Raw genomic sequence first — 24,707 nt, forward strand, 5'->3', positions numbered from 1 at the left:
GAAAGAAAGATGCAGTACCTTTGGGATTTTGAGAGTAAACTTTTCAACTATCCGATAACTGCACAGCATCAATGAAAGTTAAGAAATGCTTGAAATATAAATCGAGAAAATAAATAAGCAGAGGAACCTACATGTTATCTGAATAGCTAAGGTTCATTTGTGCAGGACTGTTCCTCATGTTACTAGTTTGTCACATATCACTTTTGTCCTGTTAATAAAGGTAAAAGTCATTTTATAATACATTTTGGTTTTCTCCACAACTTTTTGAGAATTCACTCATCTACAACAGTTCCCCCAAAATTTTCACTGTTTAAGGTAAAATATTTTATAAATATTACAATTTTTATTTATTTATTTAATTGTTTATTTATTCATTTATTTACTTTTTATTATTATTAAAAGGATGACAGTGAAGACAAAACATATATATTCAGAAAACATACTGTTCTTTTGAACTTTATATTCAAAGAATCCTGAAAAAGAATGTTAAAATGTATTTTACATTTTAATATTGGTCACACTTTATTTTAGGGTCCAATTCACACTATTAACTAACCATTAACTAAGACTTTTGCCTCAATTAACTCCTTATTTGCTGCTTATTAATAGTTTATAAGGTAGTTGTTAAGTTTAGGGTATTGGGTAGGATTTTGGATGTCATGCATTATATGTACTTTATAAGCACTAATAAACAGCCAATGTGTTAATAATAGACATGCTAATAAGCAACTAGTTATTATTGTGAATTGGACCCTATACTAAAGTGTTACCTTAATATTTCATGATATTAATAATTTTTACTGTATTCTTTAATCAAAAAAAATGCAGCCTTTCAGTGCAGTGAGCATTATGATATATTGTATAGACTCCTCTAAAAATAAATCAAATGTATTTTCTCTATTTAAATGTAATATCTTACAGAAACACAGCCTCTATTTTCCCATCTTATGAGCTTCTCTTCTGCCACAGCATGTGATTTAGGCAGCTGTCTTTGTAGTCTTTTAAAATCTGAAGAACTCACATTTCGAGAGGAATAAGATAACATAATCCTTTTTCATTGCCTCTCTTCTCTCATCCCAAGGTGCATCGCAGAAGTCCCACCATTTTATCTTGACAAGAAAAAGCAGAGGGCAGCATTTCTTTTTCACAAGTCTGCCACCAACAGCTTTGATTTAATCCACACACTTTACTTGCACACCACCGCATGTTGCGCTGTGTCTGTTTACCACATTTGAATGCAACAGTACCTCACCGGGAAACTCATAGTAAGCAATTAAGGCGATCTATCATTTGAGAAGTGTCTGCGGTGTTATTCCCCCCCCCCCCACTTTTTCCGACCTTGAATGCACAAGCATAAGAGAATTGCTCACGTCAAACGTCTGATGGCAGGAAAATTGATGCCATGCACCAGCCTGCCAGTCAGAGAACGCAAAACGCAGAACAATTCACGACTGTGCCTTCAGAATGAGACAGCTAGAGAATCCAATAACAGGGTACTTCCAACAGCATTTAGGACATGAAGCTGTCCGTCACTGCAGAACAGATTCGATAAAAGACTTTCTGCTCTTAAAGCACAACTGAGATCCAGCTCATAATCTTCTTCCTGTACTCTTTAAATTCCTAAGCCAGTGCAAAAGAGTTCGTCTGACTTCTGTTGAAGACCGTATACTGAGCCGTGTGCATTCAAGTCCTGCTATGACTAGTTTAAAAATGTCTAAGCTCAGAGTTATGAATGCTGAGTGCTTTAATGAATGTGATCGTTTGACTGAAATCTCCCGTCATAAAGTTGCTACTAGGGATGGAGATGCCAGCGGCTTATAAAGAGACGCCATATTGACTTAATTCTGATTCTTTATGAGGGATTGGAGTGACATTGCGGGTATGTGAGTTTATCGTGACTGATGGGTCCGTGGTGTCTCGTAGCTCTCGCTGAGCAGACAGAGAATAAGCCCTTGAGCTGCCTGACACCATCATCCCATCATTCCCTCTCTGCAATGGACAGGCTGTAATGTGACCCCTGTATGAGCGGAGGAGAGGAATTTTTTGGGGTGGTTGAGGAACAGATCACATTGCTTGTCAAGGCAGATGGATGGGGAAAAAAATTGTCAGTGGAAGTAAGAAATCCAGGTCCATTCCCGGAGGGATAATGAATGAATGGCAGAGCAGGAGTTGGAGGAAGCGGCATGCAAATCCCACTCTTGAATAATTCTGACGAACATCTCTGTAAAAGTAAACTTTTCTTCAAGAACTGCAATATTGCAGCATTTTAACTTTTATTAACAAATTGATCTTAAATCTACAACTCGAACACAAGCAAAAGTTTCTCTGTTAGCACTTTTACAAAATAATGATATTTATAATAATATCTAGTAACATTTCACAACAATGTTCCATTTGTTAACTATATTTAATGCATTAACTAACATTTACAATGAGCAATACATTTATTAAAGTATTTATTCATCTTTGTTTATGTGAGTTAATAAAAACACAACTGTTCATTGTTAGTCCATGTTAGATCAGGTCCATTAAATAACATCGATATAACTTTTAATTCTAATAATGCATCAATATGAACTGAGATTAACAAATGATTTAGAAGGATTTCTCATAGTTAGTCTATTTTAACTAATGTACAGTAGTTAACTAATGTTAACAAATGGAACCTTCTTGTAATGTGTTATCTATTAACTTAAATATAGTAAAATATAGTTAAATATAGTAAAAGTCACAATATTTTTGAATAATATTACAATTTAAAATAAAAATAAAAATTATGTTAAAATTGAATTTATTCCTGTGATGCAAAGGTGAATTTCCAGCCGTCATTACTCCAGTCTTCAGTGTCACATGATGCTTCAATGAACATTCAATGAACATTTCTTGTTATTATCAATGAAATATTATATGAACAGTGCTATAGTGCTATTTTTTGTGAAAACCTTGATAACTTCTTTCAGGATTCTTTGATGAACAGAAAGTTAAAATAAACAGTGTTTACTTCAAACTGAAATATTTGTTAACCTTATAAATGTAGTATTAACTAATATTAAATGTATTAATATATTAAATAAAATATGAAAGATGTTTGATCAATTTAATGCAATTTTGCTGAATAAAAGTAATAATTATTTTTAAAATAAAATTTTCAGTTTTTGATACTTTAAATATACATTTGGGTTTCGATTAAAGATTAGATTAAAATGACACTGAATGTGCTTGAATGTGGATGTTCATTTGTAGCCTCCAATGAGATATGATTATTTCACATCACACACATTTCCCTAGTTGCTTACGCACCAAAATGTGACATATTAAAAGTGTACAAACACTTTTCTGACACTTGAAAAGGTCTGCCATTCAAAAATGCAACTTATGATGTATCATATTTCTAAATCTGTCACCTGGTCACACCAGGGATATTTCACACTATATTTCAAAAGTAATTTTCTAACGTGAAAGAGTATTAACCCACATTTGACTTAATTGAAAATAATACTTTCTTCATTCATAATGAATTAAGGCTAATAAAAAAAAGAAAAAAGAAAACTGGAAAAATGCAAATACACTTATCCTGTTGGCACACAGAACATTGAGGTACAAACCGTTCTGTTCAAACCTCTGATTAGGATTCATACGGCAGTATGGTCTATGGGGAGATGACAGCAATGGTGATATTAGTAATAATAATAATAATAATAATAAGCTTTTTTAACATAGCCGCATGCATGCACAAACCTTTTTCACAACTACCAGAGCAATGGATAAAATATACCAGCCATAGTTATTTTTATTCTTGTTTTATGTTTAATTAGCCTAAATTATATATATATATATATATTTTTACAGTCAAATTATTTCCATTGTTATTTTTTTTTACTTGCTGTTCTATGCAGTAGAGGTGGCCTTTTCAGTGACTCTTGCAGCAGGTTACATCGTTTAGCCAGTAGGGGGCGATGTGACAGTGAGTGAATCACTAAACAAAAAAAGATTCGTTTTTTACAATTGGCTGGAGATGTACTGCTTCCTAAGTCACATAATTTTCGTAAAAAAAAAAAAAAAAAAAAAAAAAAAAAAAAAATCAGTATGTTCTAATTCACAGTATTCATAAAGTTGGCAAGAAGTACCTTGATGACTTAGTGCTACACTATATTGTGTCATCTACCGGGCAAACCTACTGCGTAGAATTCTATTGTTTTTATGTACAGACAGTTATAGATTTTATAAGCTAATCACACCCATGTGTGTCCCATATCTTTCTATGAAAAACCACAATTGTCCTCTTTCCTTTTTCTGAAATTATCAGCCCTAACACTAACATTCAAAAGTATCAGTTTTCAAATCTCACTGCATGTTAAAATTGTTTTGAATTGTCAGAAAATCACGCTTTCTTACTTTGCGCGAAAATTTATAAAAGTTGTCAGTTTTACTGCTTCTTGTGCTCATTTCAACCGCAAACTGCAGCGATTCAAACGCATAGGTAACATTTTTGAGTTTTGCAGAAATATAGGTAGAAGCATGTATTTAACGGGTAGGACACAACTGATGATGATGCTTCATGAAAATGACAACATTGCTGATGGATTATGTTCAGATTAAGTTCATACTACATACATACATACTATGTAGAATGTATATTTAAACAGTTGCCAATTATTACTTGGTCAAAAGAAGTACTTACTCATACAGAATGCCATTTCGAGCAATTTACAACTCATTCAGGACCGAAGCAAGTGAACACTGAATAATTCATAAAGTAAACAAGTGGCTGTCTTTATAAATGAATTGTAGGATCCTTCAATCCTTCGATTCATTTAAATATGCTAACTCAATGTGGGAACGAAACATGTGGCTTATTTAAACTAGATTTTACTATGTATGTATGTATGTATGTATGTGGAGCTCTGCAGAAAAATCATCTTAGATAAACTTAAACTGTTCAGTTTCCCACAAAAGTAAACGTTCAAAGTAGAAAAGCTTTACCTTTGTAGATAGTTTCATTCAAAACAATAACAAACAAAGTATTTTGTTGAAGTTCCTAATAAATACCAAACTGACTGGTAAGAATCTCCATTTTAGCCCATTTTCGGCTGCAAAATATGCAGAGAATCTCACAAAGACATGCCCTTCCTCAGCTTATGAAGGAGCTTTTAGCACAAATTAGCACAACAGCGAGCAAACGTGTCATGTTTTGAAGGCACACTTCAAAAATCATAGTAGCTGTCACCTCCTGTGGCAGACATGGGGAGGTGAGCACCCCCTCAAAACCTGGAACCATTACAAACTACTACACCACAGAGTCAATACCTCTACAAGCCACCTTTCGTCCAGCTACATCTGTCATCAGCTTCTACCCGGTGTTCATATGTCACTGGCCTTGAAATCTGTTCAGTGTACACTTACATAAGCTGACATGTCTGCATAATTCTATTTGTTTGGGAATGTCTGCCAGACAGTCAAGCTGTATTTCCATTTAGAGAACTAGGGAAACCAAGGAAACAAAAATAACTGCAGATACCTTGTCATCACCAATTTTGTTCCCCAGTTGTCGCAGTTTGTCTTTGTGAGAGAGTACATCCCTGCATGTATAAAACTGCCTGAGGGCTGCATGAAACAGTCGGAGTGAGGTTTTAACAGGAGCCACAGTTTTCCAGTTCCTGTTCTTAGTTTCATGATTTCTTCCCTGAAGCCTGTTTGTGAGGTTTATCTGTTATATCTATGCAGACACAAGCAGTGGAAAGATGAAGTTTGTTGTCCTTTATGTTTTTTGTTGCCTGTCAGATTGTACGATATGAGCCAGGTGAAGTCAGACAGGTCAGCTTTAAATAAACACTTGTAAACAAGCTCAGCTAATGGAAATTCCTGTATGTAATCTGCATTTTCTGAATGAACTAAGATGCATTTTCTTTTTCAGCTATTAGCTCGTGAAATTTGTTGGTTTTAGTATTTTAGTCATTTTCGACAGTTATTTTCACTCGTACTTAGCAAAATGTAGGTCATGAAACTCATACAAATGTAGGACTTTAATGTAAACAAATTTGTGTTGACAAATTGTGGATTGTCCTGTCTGAAAAAAAAAAAATTACAATGAAATACATCAACAACAAATGCTTTTCTATAAAACGTTAGGTAAATCTATACTACTCTAAGCAGGCAAAAGTGCACAACTTTGTCATTTATTTCAGGCTTTTGTTTGTCTGCTTTACTCATGTCAACCACTTGATCACAGATATCTACTGAAACATAATCAATCTTAAAATGACATACATGCCATGAAAGCATTCATTTTCCAAAGCACTTTAGTGTTCAGTAAGTTAAGTATCTTAAAATGAGCAGAGATGTGGTTAAGTGCCTCATGCTTATGGTCTTCTAAGGAAATTCATACTTGTGCTTAAAAGACTAAACAAAAAGTTTCATTATATTTAATGAGAGCTGGAGTTGCAGTGATGTCCTTAAAATAATGTAATTGAGGACGAAAGGAAGCTACCTCATTCCATGTGCCGATTCAAGGTCTATGCGTTGTAACCACTTCATCCAAAAGTGCAAAGCAAAAACACTGTGGCTTTGTGTTGTCATTGAGTCATAATCCACAGTGGCATACATTTTGAAGATGTTTGGAACTGCATTCAGACTAGACAATTATATTTGAAGCTTTGTGCAGTTACATCCATTAACATTATATACTGAATGTACATTAATGTACATTGATTGTCAGCTCCATCTTAATATAGTAATTTAGCTAATGCACTCAAATTAAATTAGAAAACATATAAAACAAACCCTCCCACCCTTTATTACTCATCTATACATGCTGCAAATTATAATAAGGCCAACAGTTGCATTAAGTTTCAACAGCAATAACCTTATATTAACCTTTACCACACCTCTATAGCTATATATTGATATTAATTAATTATTTGTGTGTGATTTGATGGAATTCACTATGGGGTTCTTATTCCTGAAATTGCTTCTTGGAATTGCAATTAATTTTGTTCAGTGATCTTATGATAATATGCTCATTAGGATGCAGTTTAATGATAAATTATCCATCACCTTTTATGTCTCCTGCAGTTAGAGCCTTTTGTATTCCATCCAGTATTATCTTTTCTCTGACCTTTTCTTTTGCTTTCTCTTAACAACTTGCTTTGTAATTGTAAATGAGATTTCCAAACACATCTATGTTATCGGCAGGGGCTTTCTTCTCAAAGCAAATAACAAGAAAGAATATATATAATGCTGTGACAATCAGAGAATCGGTTCTTCAAAACGCACCTACACCTGCTATTATGCTCAAAGCATTATAAATGAAATCTCAAGGGTTTCAGTGCTTTCTCATCACTGACAACTGTGACTGTGCATGGTGACTCTGAATATGCAAACTCTGGCACACCGAAGAGTAACTGCCTCGTTCATTAGCACGGGAGCATCAAAGTCCTCTTGTAGTTTTAATGAACCTGTTTTAGTGGACACCACAGAATAATTGTCACAAGAAACTTTTATGTCTGAAGCTGTATGTATTTGGTTTTTGTGTCTGACAGGCTAGATCATTACCCATGAATGTGCACTTCTTTTTAGCAGAAAACTGAAAAGAAAAATTGATTCTCACCAGAAATGTTTTAAGATAGATTAGAGTTCAGTAGTCGGAAAGGAAGGAACATACAGTACTTAATTATAACTTTCAAATCACAGGCTTGATTGACAGCGAATGCATTGTTGGATTTTCTAAACCATGTACTGTACAGCACAGAATATTGCATGATGCATGGAAAATCATAGTGTTCTAAACAGGCTTAACAATACATTCAGACAGCCACTGTTATCATATAAAAAGCTAAAAAATATCTGTTGGGTCAAGAATATAATTTTTCTTTTTTATCCTTTATTCCTAACTGTGTCAAATATATTTCTCACATTTTTGCTTCCTTAATCAGACCATGAATAAATTAGAATAAAGTTGAGTGACATTAATGATAACCCACGATTGAGGGGTTATTAGAATTTTAATAAACAATATATATTAAATAAAATATGTAAAATTAATGACAGTATTACTAATCTTGCCAAACAATTATTTAAAGGACTGGATAAAGATTATAAGAAACATATAGGAGTTCTTTAACAACCTGTTAACTGTCACTCACATTTTTGAACATAGACTAGAAAATCCATGATCCAAAGCTAAATTTGTATAATTCATGATTGAAAACATTTTGTAACATGACATTGATGTACCATTTTCATGGTAATGCAATGTTTGATTTTAAAATGGGTTTCAAAGGATGAATTTTGAGATTTTAAGTTTTCAAGTGATGTATCATTTCTGATGATTTTTAAAGTGTGATAGAGAAAAAGGCAACAAAGAAGACTTTTTTTTTTTTTGACAAAGGTCAGGACTCCTGTTATGATGTAGGTTTTTGAGGTGCACTCTTGCCACAAATTAATCTATTACTTTTCCTACTATTTTTAACAAAAAAGATTGGTAAAATATTTATTTAGGTGTCCTAAACCTTTCTATTGATATATAGTGTGTCATGATTAGATTAGGATTTAATTGTAATATAGTGTAGTAAACGTAAGCGTCCCGGGTTGACAGTTAACAGGTTAAATATAAAGCTAGATATATCGCTGTTAAAAGAAGTATGGAACTTAAAAAAATTGAAAAAATCAATCTGAGCTCGAGTTGGTTAATAGACTCGTACTAAAGAAACAATTACAGAGGAAGATACAGAATAAGAGGCCATTGATTTTTATTTATTTCTCGTTATAAGGACCTATAACCTCGACTCTGCGTTTTCTCGTGACTAGGACTCATCTCATGATCTCGACATAACGAACAATGTTCATAATTTTGTCATAAGTTTAAATGATGAATTTCGCATGTCATGACCCCTTTTATGTCCAACTCGATAATATATAGAAATATAAAACAAATATTAAAGAAAATGAATTTAACCGACCCTAACTTCTGAATAGCGGCGTTTCAGTCGTAAACAAATCAATGGTTTTAAACAAATCTTTTAAATAAACGAATAGTTCTAGTTCACCGTTATCCACTGATTCTAACGAGGTTCCATTCGGAGTGTGTAACTGCTCTCTTGCCTCGTGTGCCTTACTCGTGTGTCTTAGTGGATTTGCAGACAAGCAAACTCAGTCTTCAATGAATTTTAATGAATCGATTTAGTGGATGATTCTGTGACTCACTTACATAACAAGGCTCAGTCGTCTCCACCTACAAGCGTAACAACGAAACCTGTAGAAAGAGTCACTGAACGAATCTAATGGATGAATGGATTTAAAAAGCTTTGAGTCACTGAGATGAATGACATTCTGCTGCCTCAGGCCTCACAACTCAGTCTGTGCAAGATAATTGGCAAGTGGTTGGATGTTAACTGGTCTTTTCCAATAGGGGACATAACTTTAATCTGTTGTGTGTAGTGGATAGGCTACAGTAAGAGTATGAATTATATAATGACTTAAAATGAGAAGACAGAAGTTATTGCATTGAATTATTTTATTTTTATAAAAAGTTGTAAGTGGAAGGAGTTTGCTTTCTGTAATATCAATCAGCTATAAGGTAAAATATCTTGTATGGTTTTGCGTTTACTCTTATCTGCACCGCCACAGCTGTGTGAGATGTTCCACTCTATTACTGTACATCAGAACCAACCACTGCACCTGGTGTAATTGCTACTTCAATTATTACCTGGCATGACCTCTGCGGGCTTGTACAGTTTGTCCCTTTAGCTGGGTTCAGACTAGGCGAGATTAAGATCTGTTTGAAATCATTCGTGTTGTTAATTCACTCCAGGGTGCCTGTCCTAAGAAAACAAGGCCAATGACAAGACATCAGTGCTTATGCTACAGAAGATGAAGTCTTGCCTCACCACATATGACAGATCCTCAATTCTTTATTCCACTTGAGCAGACGACAAGGCACATATGGATGGAATCATCTGACGGCCCACACAGGGGCCTCTAAGGCCTGTGAGTGGGAGAAGTTTAAAAGAGAGAAAAATCCTCTTTTCTCTTTTTCTCCCTCATCAGAGTCTGTTTCCACCTCAGGAGCCTGTTTTGGTGATGTAAGCGTTCACCAGACACCCAGTTCTCCTGTTTTTCGCACTCTCATTTTCATCAGTGCAGACAGACATAGCAAGCTTGAACACAGCAGGGGATTTCACAGCAGTTCTTTAATGATAGATGAGTTAATTGGTCACACAGCCAAGGTTGGGAGATGCGGGTACGGTGTCATGCTGCTGGGACAAGTGAAGTCAGCAAGTTGCACTGCTGCAGGCCAGCAAGGGGTACGGACAGGAACTGATGACTGGTGGCATGATTTTGATAACATCCATTTGCTTCGGCATTAAAAAAAAAAAAATAGAACAGCTAATGGGCAAAAAAGGAATTATGTATAATGAAGATTGCTAACCATGTAAGCTTTAAAACTAAAAAGGCATACAGCAAGAAAAGTTTCTTGAATTTTTCATAACCTCTAAGACAGTGGTTCACAAACTTTTTGCAGTGAGCATCCCTTTATAGTGTTTGACACATGTGCACTACTCCAGTTATCAGCACATTTTTAACTGCAATAATACAATAGCCTGTACATAAGGCTTTACATTAACTTTTTTTGCTCACCAGCCACTAGTGACTAATGGTTTTCTAAAATTAGCCACTCAGTATTTTCACTGGCCACAATTTTGTTGTTGGGAAATTACGTTTTATGTGACTAAAGTTACTGCCAACTCAAATTTATTTAACTCCTGGCCACAAATACGAGTCCATAATCTATAATCATGTTTTCTCCACTGAAAAAACATATTTGTTTAGAACTGTTTTTGCTTGTTGTAAAGGGTTCTTGATCTGTGCATATTGTCCTGGACAAAACAACATGAGGCTTAAAGTTAAAAACATCTTAATGATGGATGTGTTAAAGCTGCAGTAGGTAACTTTTGTAAAAATATATTTTTTTACATATTTGTTAAACCTGTCATTATGTCCTGACAGTAGAATTTGAGACAGATAATCTGTGAAAAAATCAAGCTCCTCTGGCTCCTCCCAGTGGTCCTATTGCCATTTGCAGAAAGTCATCCGCTCCCGGTAAGAAACAACCAATCAGAGCTGCGGTCCGTAATTTTGTTTGTGTTCAAAATGTAGAAAAATGTATATAATAAGTGAGTACACCATGAATCCATTTTCCAAACCGTGTTTTAGTTTGTCCTGAATCACTAGGGTGCACCTATAATAAGTGTTTATATTCGGACTATTTTAGATTTCTTCGGGGGTACCACGGCAGAGTAACCCAGTACCTTAGTGATTCTTCATAGACATAAACAGAGAGAAGTAGTTCCGGCTACAATGTTCTTCTGCAAGACGCAAGCAGTTCTGTTTATTAACCGCTAGAGCGTCAAAAGTTCCCTACCGCAGCTTTAATTACAAACACACTGCTTTTCACTTCATGTGACGTTAACTGATGGACTGGAGTCTGAAATGGGTTTTTTGATAAATGTGAGCCAAAATCATCACAATTAAAAGAAAAAAAGACTTAAACTACTTCTACGGAGCTCAGCACATGACATGCAAGAAAAAAATAAATAAATTGTGCGCACGATTTACTAATTTGTTCCCTCAATGTACTAAAACGTGCACACAATTACTATTGCGTTCCCTCAATTTGCTATTGCGTTCACTCAGTTTGCTAAATCGTGCACACGTTTTAATACTTTGAGGGAACGAATTAGTAAATTGTGCGCACAATTTAGTCTACTTTTTTTTTTTTTTTTGCATGTCATGTGCGGGGCTCCATACTACTTCAGTGTGTGTGCATTGAATTTATGTAATACACAAGTTTCATAATTTGAGTTGAATTACTGAAATAAATGAACTTTTCTATGACATTCTATTTTATTGAGATGCACCTGTATATATATAAGGCATCTACTGCAGATGGGCACAGAGGCATCTCAAAAGTATACAGTACAACACACTCCTGACACTACAAAGCATATGGCATGAGAGCATATGGTCTCTGTGGAAGGAGATAAAATATCCCTTTAACCTCCCTCTTCTCACTGTCTTTTGATATGCCTCTGGAAGTATTTATATCAGCTTCCTCCTTGCTTTCCACCAGTTTGTACATAAATAAATGAATAAAATAAATAAATGAAACTGAAATAAAATGCCCAAGGTTGCTATGAATCATTAGAACGTGGAGATGTCAGTATAAATCATTATTCTGTAAAATGTGTTTACATTGAACCAGGTCCCTGTTTATAATCATTGCCCAGACTGTCACAGATGATTTTAAAGAGTATCAGGAGTATATGAGCATTACAGCAGTAATATGTAAATGTACTGTAAGCTACTTACTGAAAAGTTAAAAATATAATTCTTTAAGTAAATCTTTTCCAGTTAAAACCAGTTGCACCCTTTCAGCACCTTAGTGCTTTATAGCTGCCAGCAGCTTGTTTGCTTCATTCACAGATGGTTTAAAAACTTTTACAAAATATACAAGATTTGCAATGAGGCCATGACAGGGTGCAAAAGCTGTTCTTGATTAAAGATAAGAACACCAACTTTTTTTTTTTAATGTTTGTGGGAAATGAAAGCGTTTTTCTGCCTCTGAGCAAAAATAAAACAGCCGATCTGTAACTATTTCACCCAGCCCATTGTATAAAGTTTAATACATAAGTATGTATGTCTGAATTTATCACATAAAGTTGACTTGATCTGACAACTGTAAGATGTTTAAAATAAGAAAATCACATTGTGAAATATAAAAACAGATATTTGTAAGTCACATTATGATGGAGAAAATAACATAGTGAGATTTAAAGAGATTACAAGAAATACATTTTTCAAATATAAAATCACAATTATAAGAAATAAAGTTTGCATTGTTTCCTATTCTAAAATGGTAATAAGCCTTTACCTTTAACTATAAAAAGCTTTAACCAGTCGTTTTCTGAATCCCTTTAAAATGACTAGCTTCGAACTGTTTAGAACTGTTTGACTCAATCATTTTCAGGAAGCTTTTCAAACCCATTTGGTGCCACCACCAAAGAAAACCGCCATCAACATACAGTCTATGAGAGTGCTCTCAAAGGTCTCGTCTTTTCATGGGAGAGTAACGTGATTTCATAGACAGACCGAGTTGTCCCTGGAAAGGTCAGCTTGATTTTATGGAAGCTGAAATGGAGTAATTTACATAGTAACAAACAAGTAAAAATTTCAGAAGAGACCCTTAAATATTATCTAAATTACAAATGCCTTTGCTAAATATCAAATCAGTCACAATGCCCAAATGCATGGTGTCGCTGGAGCAGCCTGGGTGTTTTTGCATGATTCTTTTGAAGATTGATCAGTATTCAGTACACCTGACAGCAGTGATAAGACTAAATGGCCCATTTGAACTGAAGGTGTGAGTATTGATAAACTGACCAAAATTATTTAGGTCCAACTACCAAGTTAAAAACTGAAAGAGTGTATATTAAAGGTATTTTAAAGGTATATATTAGTAGCTAAAGTGTACATATTAATACTTAAACTGTAAATTTTTGTATCTTTTGAAAAGATCCCATGCCAGTGACAAATTACTATTATTATTCTTATTGCATTGGATTTTGATGTCATGCAAATACCATATGTATTGGCAATTTAGCTACAAAACAAATAAAACACACAACACAAATCATAATAAAATGATAAATGCAAATATATTCTAAAATACAATTCTGAATCAGAAAATACTGTCAACAGTGTAACTGAAGTGAAGATTTCTGGATCACATGAGAAAAAAACTTATTTTGAGAAAATGTAAACACACAGCTCCCCACTTCATAAGATGTTAACTGATGTACTGGAGTCATGTTGATTACTTGTGGATTATGATAATGTTTTTGATAAAACAGCACCCATTCACTTCAAAGGATCCAGTGGTGAGCAAGTGATGTAATGCTAAATTTCTCCAAATCTGTTCTGAAGAAGACACAACCTCATCTTCATTTTGGATAGCCTGAGGGTGAGTAAATTTTCATTAATTTTTGGGTGAACTATTATGTATGTGCATATATATATATATATATATATATATATATATATATATATATATATATAAACGTGGTGGAACAGGTCACATATTTTAGCAGAACACACTTAAAGCCAATGGATGATATTTTCTCTAACTATATTTAACTGTGCATCTGCTATACCAGGAATGACATGTCATGATGACACACAATTTCTTCCAAGAAAAATGCAGAGCCCTGAAATAGGCTCAGGAAGTAGCTGCCACCACTCTTAATCAAGCGGGTGCATGAGCGAGCAGCCCTAATATCAAAGACCTCTGTGCCATTATTACTGGCGCTTCAAAGAAACCCACACTCTCTATCAGCGCCGAACATCTGTAGTGGTTTGTTTGTTTATTCATTATTTCTCTATCTGCAAAGTCTCAAATCATTACACTATGCAAAACAGTTCCATTGACTTCAGAAAAACCAATGTGTCACTGTGGAAGAGGTGCTTCATCAGAATATTCATTGTCTCATGCAGATACCTGTGTTGAACTAAAGGGCTTGATGTTCTTGGAGCAATGCAGTGTCTGTGCTTGAGAAGAGGAGAGTGAGAAACTCTCGGTCCTTTTTAGGGACAGATGATGGCCAGCCTTCAGGACCAGTTCTTTCAACATTGTCTGTTTATAGCAGATAAGGTGTTTGCCTCAAAATCAGAAACTCAGCTGCAGCCTCCTCTTTCTTCACAAATTTCAAAAGATTCCACAAAAAAGTGAAATCTTTTTATTTTTATTTTTAGTTATTGATTTTACAATTGGTCATGTGCATTGCACAATTCACACAGTTGACAGCTTAACACCTTTCTGCCAAAATGCGCTAAAACCAAAACCAACTTAATATCTTAAAACATATTTCAATAAATAATGATGTTGAAGTGACATTATTTAATTAAATTTACTTATATACTGTATATATATATATATATATATATATATATATATATATATATATATATATATATATATACACACACACATACAAAATAAGTTGTAAAAATGTTCTTTCAGAAAAATGAAAATGGAAAAGAGTGTATTCAGATTTTTTGCAAACCAAACATGTCTGCTTTTGTGGTGTCTGCTTTATATACGCTGTATAGGGAGCTTCTAAGCATGTGGAAAGGATTTTAAGTTCAGTAATATTTGTCACAGCTGAAGGGTTTGCCAAATCTCAACAAGATGGAGTAATGTGATATTATAATATTTGTTTATCTGTATAAATTCTTAAGTTTGTTAATATGAGAATAATGTGAAACAGCTGCAGGTCCAAAAAAGAAGAAACATGTAGTTTGTGCTTGAGGAGAAAATCTGTCTTCACTTTTAGTTTCACTTTATTAGATTTAATAGGTATCTAAATATGAATTCTGACAGCTATGGCATCTCTTTTTCATCTTTTTCAAGCTGACTGATGACTGGCCCCACTGATCATTGCAGGAAATGGATGTTGCTGCCCAAAGGCACACATTTCAGGTGTGTATAAATCACGGTATTCTCAATATGTCTTCCTATGCAACGGAGACAAAATCCAGATTCAAATCCCATTTGAAATATTTTGAATATATATTAAATCATATAATTACGTAAATACCACATATTGTATATGTCTTTTGAAGGTGACCCTTATAACGTATAATCACAATCTTTATAATAAAATTTATAATAAATATAATACAATTATTATTATTTCAGCAATTATCATTAAGACCTTGTGTTAAAGACATTAATTTATTTTCAGCCAAAATGTAGACATTTCTGAGTGGGATTTAGTTATTAAACAAATATCAACACGAGACAGGTGCCTTTGTGGCTCGTGGACTAAAGGTCAGTTTATGGTTTATTACAAATCATCGCCAAACATGCTTTTTCAATCTGTTTTCATGGGCTCAACATATTGGATATGAAGGCAATGACAGAGCAAGCCTCCTTAAATGGGAATGTTGTGGGCGAGAGAACTGAATACTGTGATTTTAATGGAATCTTGCTCCCAATTTCATGCCATGCTCCCATGGAGGAACCGGAAAATCAGGCCTGAATGAAGATACAAACAAATACATGGATTGTGGAGAGCTTTTCCTCACATATCCAGGCAATAGAATCTTCCCCAGGAACAGCACACCTTTTTAAACCACACACACTCATGGCAGGAGGTGTTTGTTATACAGATGGCTGTCCTGATTTATGAACAAACACAATTAGTCGCAAACAGTTATGCTTCTTTTGGCCTCTGGACCGCAAGAGAATCTGTAATCCTACAGTATATTCATCAGCCAAATGTCTAATCTGGTCAATTATGAATTCAATGCCTGAAAACAGCCACGGATTTATGCTTCTGGGTGTGAGATCCAATTAATCCTCTTGTTTTAATTTTAGTTTGGAAAATGGTGTGTCATTACTAAAACATATTTTTAGTGATAAAAAGGCCCAAAACATCTTCAGCTTTACTAAACTTGTTCAGGAAAGACACATTTTGGTTCTCAGGGTCAAATTAGGTCATGAATTGTACCATTATTTCTTTCTGTGTTTTTTTTTTATTTTTTTTATGCTTTCCACTCCTTCCCTTTGTGTAGTTAAACCTATTTCCTCTCCCCTTCCTGCCTCGTGTTTTAAGAGTATTTCCTTTTTAACTCACTTATATAGTGCTACAGTATTAAATGCTTTTGAAAGAAACAGGAAATGAATTTCAAGGGTAAAAAGATCAGTTTTCCATGAGACCAAACTGCTCCTCACCTACACCTTATTAATCTTACATAACTTTCAAAAACTTTATTGCTTGCCATAAAATGCAGTGCATGATATTATTCAATGAATTTATTCAGTAAATCTCACTAAATTCCTTTCTTGTTTCCAGTCTTACCTGCCAGAATTGGGGTCCATATGAAGTATAAGTAGAATTCAACACTTGATAAAAACTGAGAGAACCGTTCATATAGGCTTGGTGCTAAACATATGCTAAACATATGATTAAAATAGTGACAGGAAACTTGCGAGAGCAATCATTGTTCCTTATCCATCACACCTGCTCATGTAATACCTGTGTAGAGACAGAGCTGATGTTTGTTGTATTGTAAAATAACGCCATCTGCTGGACCATTGATTTCACAGGCGACTAAAAAGTCCAAGAAATCTTATGGCAATTCGTGTCTGTTTAATGTTTTGGTGAATTGATAGCGAATTCGTATAAATTCGTATGAACTGAGTGTTAAGTTGGGGGGCATGGTTGTCTGTTCGTTCAATCAAAAAATATCTGACCAATTGTTCTGACGGGTGGCTCAGTGAGCATGTTCTTTGCAGGGTGCAGGGCACTGTCTCATATAGAGTTTGGAACTCCCCTGACGAAGGTAACAGGGTTGCCAAGTTTCACAACAAAAGCCGCCCAATTGCTACTCAAAACTAGCTCAATCACGTTTGGAGAGAAATCCCCGGCTAAATACGCGTTTTTGGTGGGGTTCCCCTTGTAGAATTTGCATTTCAGTGGCTAAATATCACATTATTAGGGTGACTTAAACCCGCGGACATGAAAAACAACACGCGTCAACAGTGTTAAAGGGACACCACCCCACAATTAAAATTTTGTCATTTATCTCTCAGCCACTCACTCGACCCCAATGTCATTCCAAACCCGTAAAAGCTTTGTTCATCTTCAGAACACAATTTAAGCTATTTTGGATGAAAACCAGGAGGTTTGTGACTGTCCCATTGACTGCCAAGTAAATTACACAGTCAAGGTCCAGAAAAATATAAAAAGACTTTGTCAGAATAGTCCACCTGCCATCACTTGTTCAACCGTAACGTTATGAAGCAACGAGAATACTTTTTGTATGGGAAAAAGTCTCTCCTTGTTCTGGGAAAGTCTCTCTTTGTTCCGGACTCAGGAAATTAAAGACTGGTTATGAAGCATGTGTGTAAAAGACGCCAATAATTGGCTTAAATAACCTCGGCAAGTGATGTCATTGATAACGTGCACCTGCGGGTTATAAATAGACGTGAAACGGACACATCTTCAGGTTTCTTTGTCTTCAAAGACCACATTGTGTGTGTGTGTCACGCTGCTGAAAGCATTAGTTTAAAATGAAGCATGTTGAGAGTAAAAACAAAAAAAAGAAAGGAAAATGAAAGTTCTAACTATTTTCCTATGCTCTCCATGGCCGATCTTTGAAGAGAAATCGCATGTTTATTGTTTGGAAGAAAAGCAGGCTGTGTGAAAAATTCTAGTGTGGCAGTTGTAAGCACTGCGGTTCATTTCTTATCCGCGCTAGGTTCTTTTACCTCACGAGGAACGAGTTGCTTCCCGCTCATTAAGATCACGCTCCGGCCCAGGCACTTCTTCGGATTGGGCAAAGGCTGCTGTAGCTCTAGCTTGTTGAAATGGACATTGACTGTGCTCTCTCCTAGTGCTCCTCTCGTGATTATAAGCAGAAGATGCTTCACAGAAGGTGCTTCACATAAGATGGCACATTGTCCCCTCTACTTCTCTGGTGGTGGTGTTGGGGCTGCTTCCAGGCAAACAGTTTCACATTGGGTGAGGGATGCTACTGCTCAAGTGTGTGATGCGGCAGGTTGGTCCTCTCCACACAGATTTGTCAGGTTCTATAGTTTGGATGTCCATCCTACTCATTTTCAAAGCCTTCTGTCCTCCGCCATTTACAACACTGGAGCAGGAAAGACTTCACTTACTGTGTCCAGTACTCTTCATATTTATGTCCATCGCACTAGCCAGTGCAAGCCAGAGCAGCTTTTCATATGCCATGGGGGCCACCATCAGGGTTGCGGCTGCCACCAGGCAAACAGTTTCACATTCACGGGTGAGGGTTGCTATTGCCCTAGCCTAAGAGGCGCGTGGTCAAGCTTCGCCTCTAGGAGTTAGTGCCCATTCAACCACACTGTAAAAAATAAAAAGTTGGGCAACAAACTTCAGCAGATTTTTGAGTTTCAATTTTGTGTTTAGTTGACTTAAAATAAAAAAGTCAACTAAACACAGAATTGAAAGTTTAACTAAAAGTTCACTTAACTTAATATATTATGTTGATTAAACATGCACAAAAGTTTGTACAACTAACTGACCTTTAAGTTGAGCAAACTCAAAAATCTGCAGAAGTTTGTTGCCTTAAAATTTCTTAAAAAGTTGGCCCAACTTATGACTAAAGCTGGGGCTGCATATTCAATGGCTTGAGCAAGAAGTGCGCCCTTGCAGCAAATGTGTGATGTGGCAGGTTGGTCCTCTCCACACACATTTTTCAGATTCTATAGTTTGGATGTCGATGCTACTCTTGGCTCACATGCCCTTGAGTCCACAACCCAGAGTCATGTCTGAGACCTCTTCGATGTTTGTGCGCACACACTACACAACCCTTCACACTTACAGTGTGGCGAGGTTGGTATTCTCGTTCCCATTAGTGCTACTGAGCACGGCATCGAGAGTAGCTTTTGATAAGAGAATGTCACGGGTTACTTGACTGTAACCCTGCTCCCTGAAAAAGCGGGAATGAGATGCTGCGCCTCAATGCCACACTGTCGATGTGTCCGGACATCTCTTCAGACAAAGGGGTAACCTGAAGATGTGTCCGTTTCACGTCTATTTATAACCTGCATGTGCACGTTATCAATGACGTCACCTGCCAAGGTTATTTAAGCATATTATTGGTGTGTTTGACACATTTGCTTCACAACCGGTCGAACAAAGAATGTTCTCATTAGCGCTATTGAATGCAGCATCAAGTAACCCGAGATGTTTTCTGGTCCATCCACACTTTCGCCTGCAGTGAGGATGAAAGGTAATGAGGGGATAAAGTGAGGTGCTCCAGCTGAGGTACAGCTTTAATTTCTTCGGTTCTAAGTGGCCCAGTTCTTGATGAGAAAGATGTAAAATGATGAAATGAGTATGAGCATTTTTTTAATCTTTTTATTATTATTATTATTATTATTATTATTATTATTTTATATACAGTACAGACCAAAAGTTTGGACACACCTTCTCATTCAAAGATTTTTCTTTATTTTCATGACTATGAAAATTGTAGATTCACACTGAAGGCATCAAAACTATGAATTAACACATGTGAAATTGTATATGGAATTATATACATAACAAAAAAGTGTGAAACAACTGAAAATATGTCATATTCTAGGTTCTTCAAAGTAGCCACCTTTTGCTTTGATTACTGCTTTGCACACTCTTGGCCTTCTCTTGATGAGCTTCAAGAGGTAGTCACCTGAAATGGTCTTCCAACAGTCTTGAAGGAGTTCCCCGAGAGATGCTTAACACTTGTTGGTTCTTTTGCCTTCAGTCTGCGGTCCAGCTCTCGATTGGGTTCAGGTCCAGTGACTGTGGAGACCAGGTCATCTGGCGCAGCACCCCATCACTTTCCTTCTTGGTCAAATAGCCCTTGATGCCTTCAGTGTGACTCTACAATTTTCATAGTCATGAAAATAAAGAAAACTCAAAGGTGAAGGTGTGTCCAAACTTTTGGTCTGGACTGTATATAAAGTTTGTATAATTTACTTAATTAAACAGCTGTAAAAGCTTGTCCTAAGAGCACACTTATTCAGCATGCGAGTTGCACATTCAAGTATTTAAAAGCAAACTATGGAGAAAACTATAATAAATTGTTACATATAGCTTTAGCATTTAATATACTTATAAACCATCTGAAATAATCAAAATTTAAAAATGTCTGTAAAAACACAAGAAAATGTGTAGGAGAAATGTAAAACTCTCAAACTCTTTTTGCAATATATAAAATTTATTTCTGTTTTTGACATTTTCTTCTGCTTTTTACATAATGAAGGAGTCGTTGACGTCTTTGGGTAGCGGTATAGAGCATTCTTATAACAAATCATTATCTCACAAATACAAACATACATCATCTTGACCTGGTCTTATAAAGTTATAGCATAAGCTTGCATACTGGTGAAGTAAATATAATTCACAAGCATACAATTTGCATCTGTATGTACAGTATGTACAGTAGCACAGTGCATCCCTGAATTGTTCTTGTCAGATGGCTCATCAGTTAAGACAACCTTGTAATTGTTTTCTTATCACAGATACATGAACCGATGAGGCTGTAATATACTGTAGATAAGAATATTAACTGCATGTCATGTTTTGTTATGTTCTCACCTAACTCTGATTCATTTCCCTCTGCTCATTTTTCACATCACCACCACAGGTTCCATATTTTTGACTCTGTAAAATAATTTTTTTATAGATAGTCATTTTTTATGATAAAATGTGCAGCTGAAACACTACCTAGCCAACATGTACATTTCAGAATGGTGCAAAATGAAAAAAATGAAAAAGATCTATGCTAATTTACCCATAGCACAGTATGAGCCTATCGTCTGTATTGGTCATTGAGCATATTTGGGCAAAAACATTTTATTAAGACGCACAAGTTTATCTCTTTCTATGATTTTTAGATCATCCAAACATGAAATTTCTATCATCATTCACTCAATCTCTTGTTGACTTCCTATTCTTTTTCATGTTGCTTTTTTTCCATTGATTGAATGGGGATGGGGACAAGAAGCAGTCAAGCTTTCAAAATTGACAAAACAGAACCATATAAATCTTAACGATCCGTTTGAATATCCTGGAATGTGAGTGATTTAAAAGATTTATGATTTATTTATGATACTGTCTGTGAAAAATGCAAAATCTTCTTGCAAAATACATGGTGTCAGAACTTGTTTGATGTTTTATTGTCATTTTTGGAGCTTCACAGCTACTCACTACCATTCACCTATTTAATATGGAAAATTACATAAAAATATCTTGGTTTTTGTGTTCTATGGTAGGAAGAAAAAAGATGTGGTTGAGGTTCATAGAAACTGTGCAAACACTTGCTAGTGGTTTTGTTCCACAAAGATCAGTTTGCCATACCATTCAAAGACGGAAAAGCATCAAGTTTTCAAATTCTTGACGCAAGTACCAAGATGAAATCTGGATTCAAGAGTTTCATTTGGCAGCTTTATCTCTATAAGAGAAACCGGACAGGGCTCAAATCCCCTGTGCTCTTTTCAACCTCCTTAAAAAGTTCCGCTTTTCCTCAAGCAGTTCTTGGATGCGCTTATTCCGTGTTTTCTCGCGCAGAAACACTCGTCCTCTCCTGGGGATGATGTTATTCACAGGAAACCCATTGTCCAATGGGATTATTTGATACAGTGTATCAATAGCATTGCTCTCACCCGCTTCTTTCACTTTATTCGGCTGTCTGCTCATCTTCTCTATGTCGGATGCCGTTGTACTGGACAGTGGTGTACTGGAAGTTGAAGATATAAAGGTTGGCACCAAGGGTTCTTCTTCTTTAGTGGTTGTTAGCACCTCTGCTACAGATGTCACTGGGATGCTCATGTCCACATTGACTGATGTTGTTAATTCGCTTTCATTCAGACCATTCTGACTAGTTGTTGACTGCAATAACGCACTGGTGTCCACATCTAGTGCACCACTACTCCCATCAAACTCTGTAAACTGGAAGGTGGTGCTGGGATTGAGAGTAACATCATTCAGATCTCTGTAAATGATGGGGAAAACAGTGCTGACAGGTAGTTTGGTGCTGTTTGCCATGTCTTTAACAGGTGCAGATGTGATCCTTGTTGATGCAGAAACCGTGCTAACAGGTAATTCAGTCATGTCATTTCCAGGCGCAGATATTATCCTAGATGGTGTAGTAAAGGCAAAGGATGTGCTCTGTTCTGGACTAGCGTGTTTATAGATAGGAGTTGTAGTATATAGATAAATGGGTACAGATGTATATCCGTTAGTATCAGTTGACGTTGTCAAGGCTTTATATAACCAAGGTGTGCTCACAAATGTGGCACTTTCCCCTTCTGTAGACAACAAAAAGGCTGCTGTGGAGGTCCCTGTGGTGCGTGCAGGACTTTGGGTTGTGGTGGATCGTCCTTTAGCGGTGATTTTTGATTTGGATGGTGGCTTACTTGAGGTCACAGTGGTCTTTGTGGAATTGCCAACATTGCAGGACTTGCAGCACATGCGCTGGAAGCCCGGCAAGGAGCAATACTGATGCAGCATCTCCATGCGACAGAATGCAGAACGGTCACCGTGACAACTTTCTGCAAAACAAGAGAGGTGCACAATAAGATATACAGTATGTACAGTATGTACATTGAAATCCAACTGAAGTCAAATATATGATTTAAGATTACCGCACCAAGTTAAATACATTTGTTTACATGATCAAAACTAAATGTAAAGTTCAGATCAAGTCACCAATTTTTTACAGTCTATGATGAATATGTATAAAGAGAAGTGTAATGTGTGTAATGAGAATATGTCTAGCTAACTAGATATGTGTCTTCTAAGCTTTAAGCTCTAAGTTTGCTTGAGTAAGAAATAAGCAGAAAGGAAAGAAAGAAATTAACGAGAAACATTAGATGAAGCAAAGAAGAAGAGTTATGAACTGACTGACCATTAAGCAAGCCTGCAAAGACAGGCATATAGATGTCAGGTTAACATGCAGTTTTCTGTTGTCTTCCTTTTGAATTTGGTTATTTATGGATTATGAATGTGGTCATTTGTCCTTCTGAATATGGATTGTATTTATTTATAAAATCGTTAGCTAAAACATTTTGCAAGATTCTCCAAAAATTGGTGAATGTCAAAAAGGATTTTCAATGGCTGACATCTGAGAGGGGGGTATTTGGTCAAATTTGGTAAAATGTAAAACTACTTAATCTGTGAATACATGACAAATATTAGAGTTTTTTTCTTTACCCCGAATGATTCACTACAGTAGCCTTATACTTGTAGCACAACGACATAGGAATAAAACTCTTTCTCTACAAAATAACCTGCAATTCTACAATAGATGGTAAAAGGGAGGCCAATGTTCTATAGTGCACCTTTAAAGTAACTGGAAAAAAATCCCACTTGTCACAGAAAAACAGACAGAAAGCAGACTGACAACACAGGCAAGAAAAAGCCATACGATTTTTTTCCCCCATTTTTGACACTTTTTTTATTCCTACTTTTGCAGTTGATCATGACAGAAACTTAAACAATGAAATGCACTCCTGCCCCCATTTACATATACAGATAGAGTTGTCTTCTTCAGAAAAATAAATCAGCTGTATTGAAAGGTACAAGTTCACAGTAACTTTGGTTAAACACTTCATTTACTTTGAGAACAATTAATCCATTGGTAATTCAGATGAACAGTAAATAAATAAATATGTCATTGGTTAAATAAAATACAGGATTTCCATGATGATGTAAAAACTGGCATGGCACGTATAAGTGTCATATATTAAACATTTACAAAACATTAATAAAGTTTCCCTGATAAATCAAAGTGCATATAGACGCAGTGCACGTAAGTCCATCTGAATGTTCCCCAGACATTTTCCCCCACAACAGCCAGCCAAGACGCAGTTGGGCCAGTGAAGTAACGTGACAGTTACTCATAGTATATAATATTAGCATTTTTTTTCTTATAAGTAAGGAGATAACAGTCATAAATATTATTAAATACAGTAAACACCAATGTTTATTCGGATAGCTCGCTACATAGTCACAACAGAAATGTGTTTCACGATACAATGACACGTCTGAAGTGATAAAGAGATGCTGAGTGTAGGTTTCCACTAAAACGCTCTCTGTATCCAAAGAGTTAGCCACTTTTTT

At 35.7% G+C, this 24,707-nt stretch overlaps 1 protein-coding gene and 1 long non-coding RNA gene across 2 annotated transcripts in view; both read right to left on the minus strand.

Moving 5' to 3' along the window:
- Positions 1–15,878: 15,878 nt before the first annotated feature.
- LOC128027032 (uncharacterized) lies at positions 15,879–17,065 on the minus strand. The gene is made up of 2 exons (XR_008186600.1): positions 16,917–17,065; positions 15,879–16,090 (listed from the first exon to the last, which is right to left on the minus strand). It is a non-coding gene; the product is annotated as an uncharacterized LOC128027032 (long non-coding RNA).
- Positions 17,066–20,615: 3,550 nt separating this feature from the next.
- LOC128026965 (A disintegrin and metalloproteinase with thrombospondin motifs 2-like) overlaps positions 20,616–24,707 on the minus strand; it is a 117,591-nt gene continuing 113,499 nt past the window's right edge. Inside the window, exon 23 of the mRNA XM_052614267.1 lies at positions 20,616–23,137. Within this exon, the coding sequence (XP_052470227.1) occupies positions 22,062–23,137 (1,076 nt within the window). The 3' untranslated portion in view covers positions 20,616–22,061. The remainder of the gene's footprint in view (positions 23,138–24,707) is intronic.

The sequence above is a fragment of the Carassius gibelio genome, chromosome A14 (genome assembly GCF_023724105.1).
Source record: "Carassius gibelio isolate Cgi1373 ecotype wild population from Czech Republic chromosome A14, carGib1.2-hapl.c, whole genome shotgun sequence".
Taxonomy (NCBI): Eukaryota; Metazoa; Chordata; class Actinopteri; order Cypriniformes; family Cyprinidae; genus Carassius; species Carassius gibelio.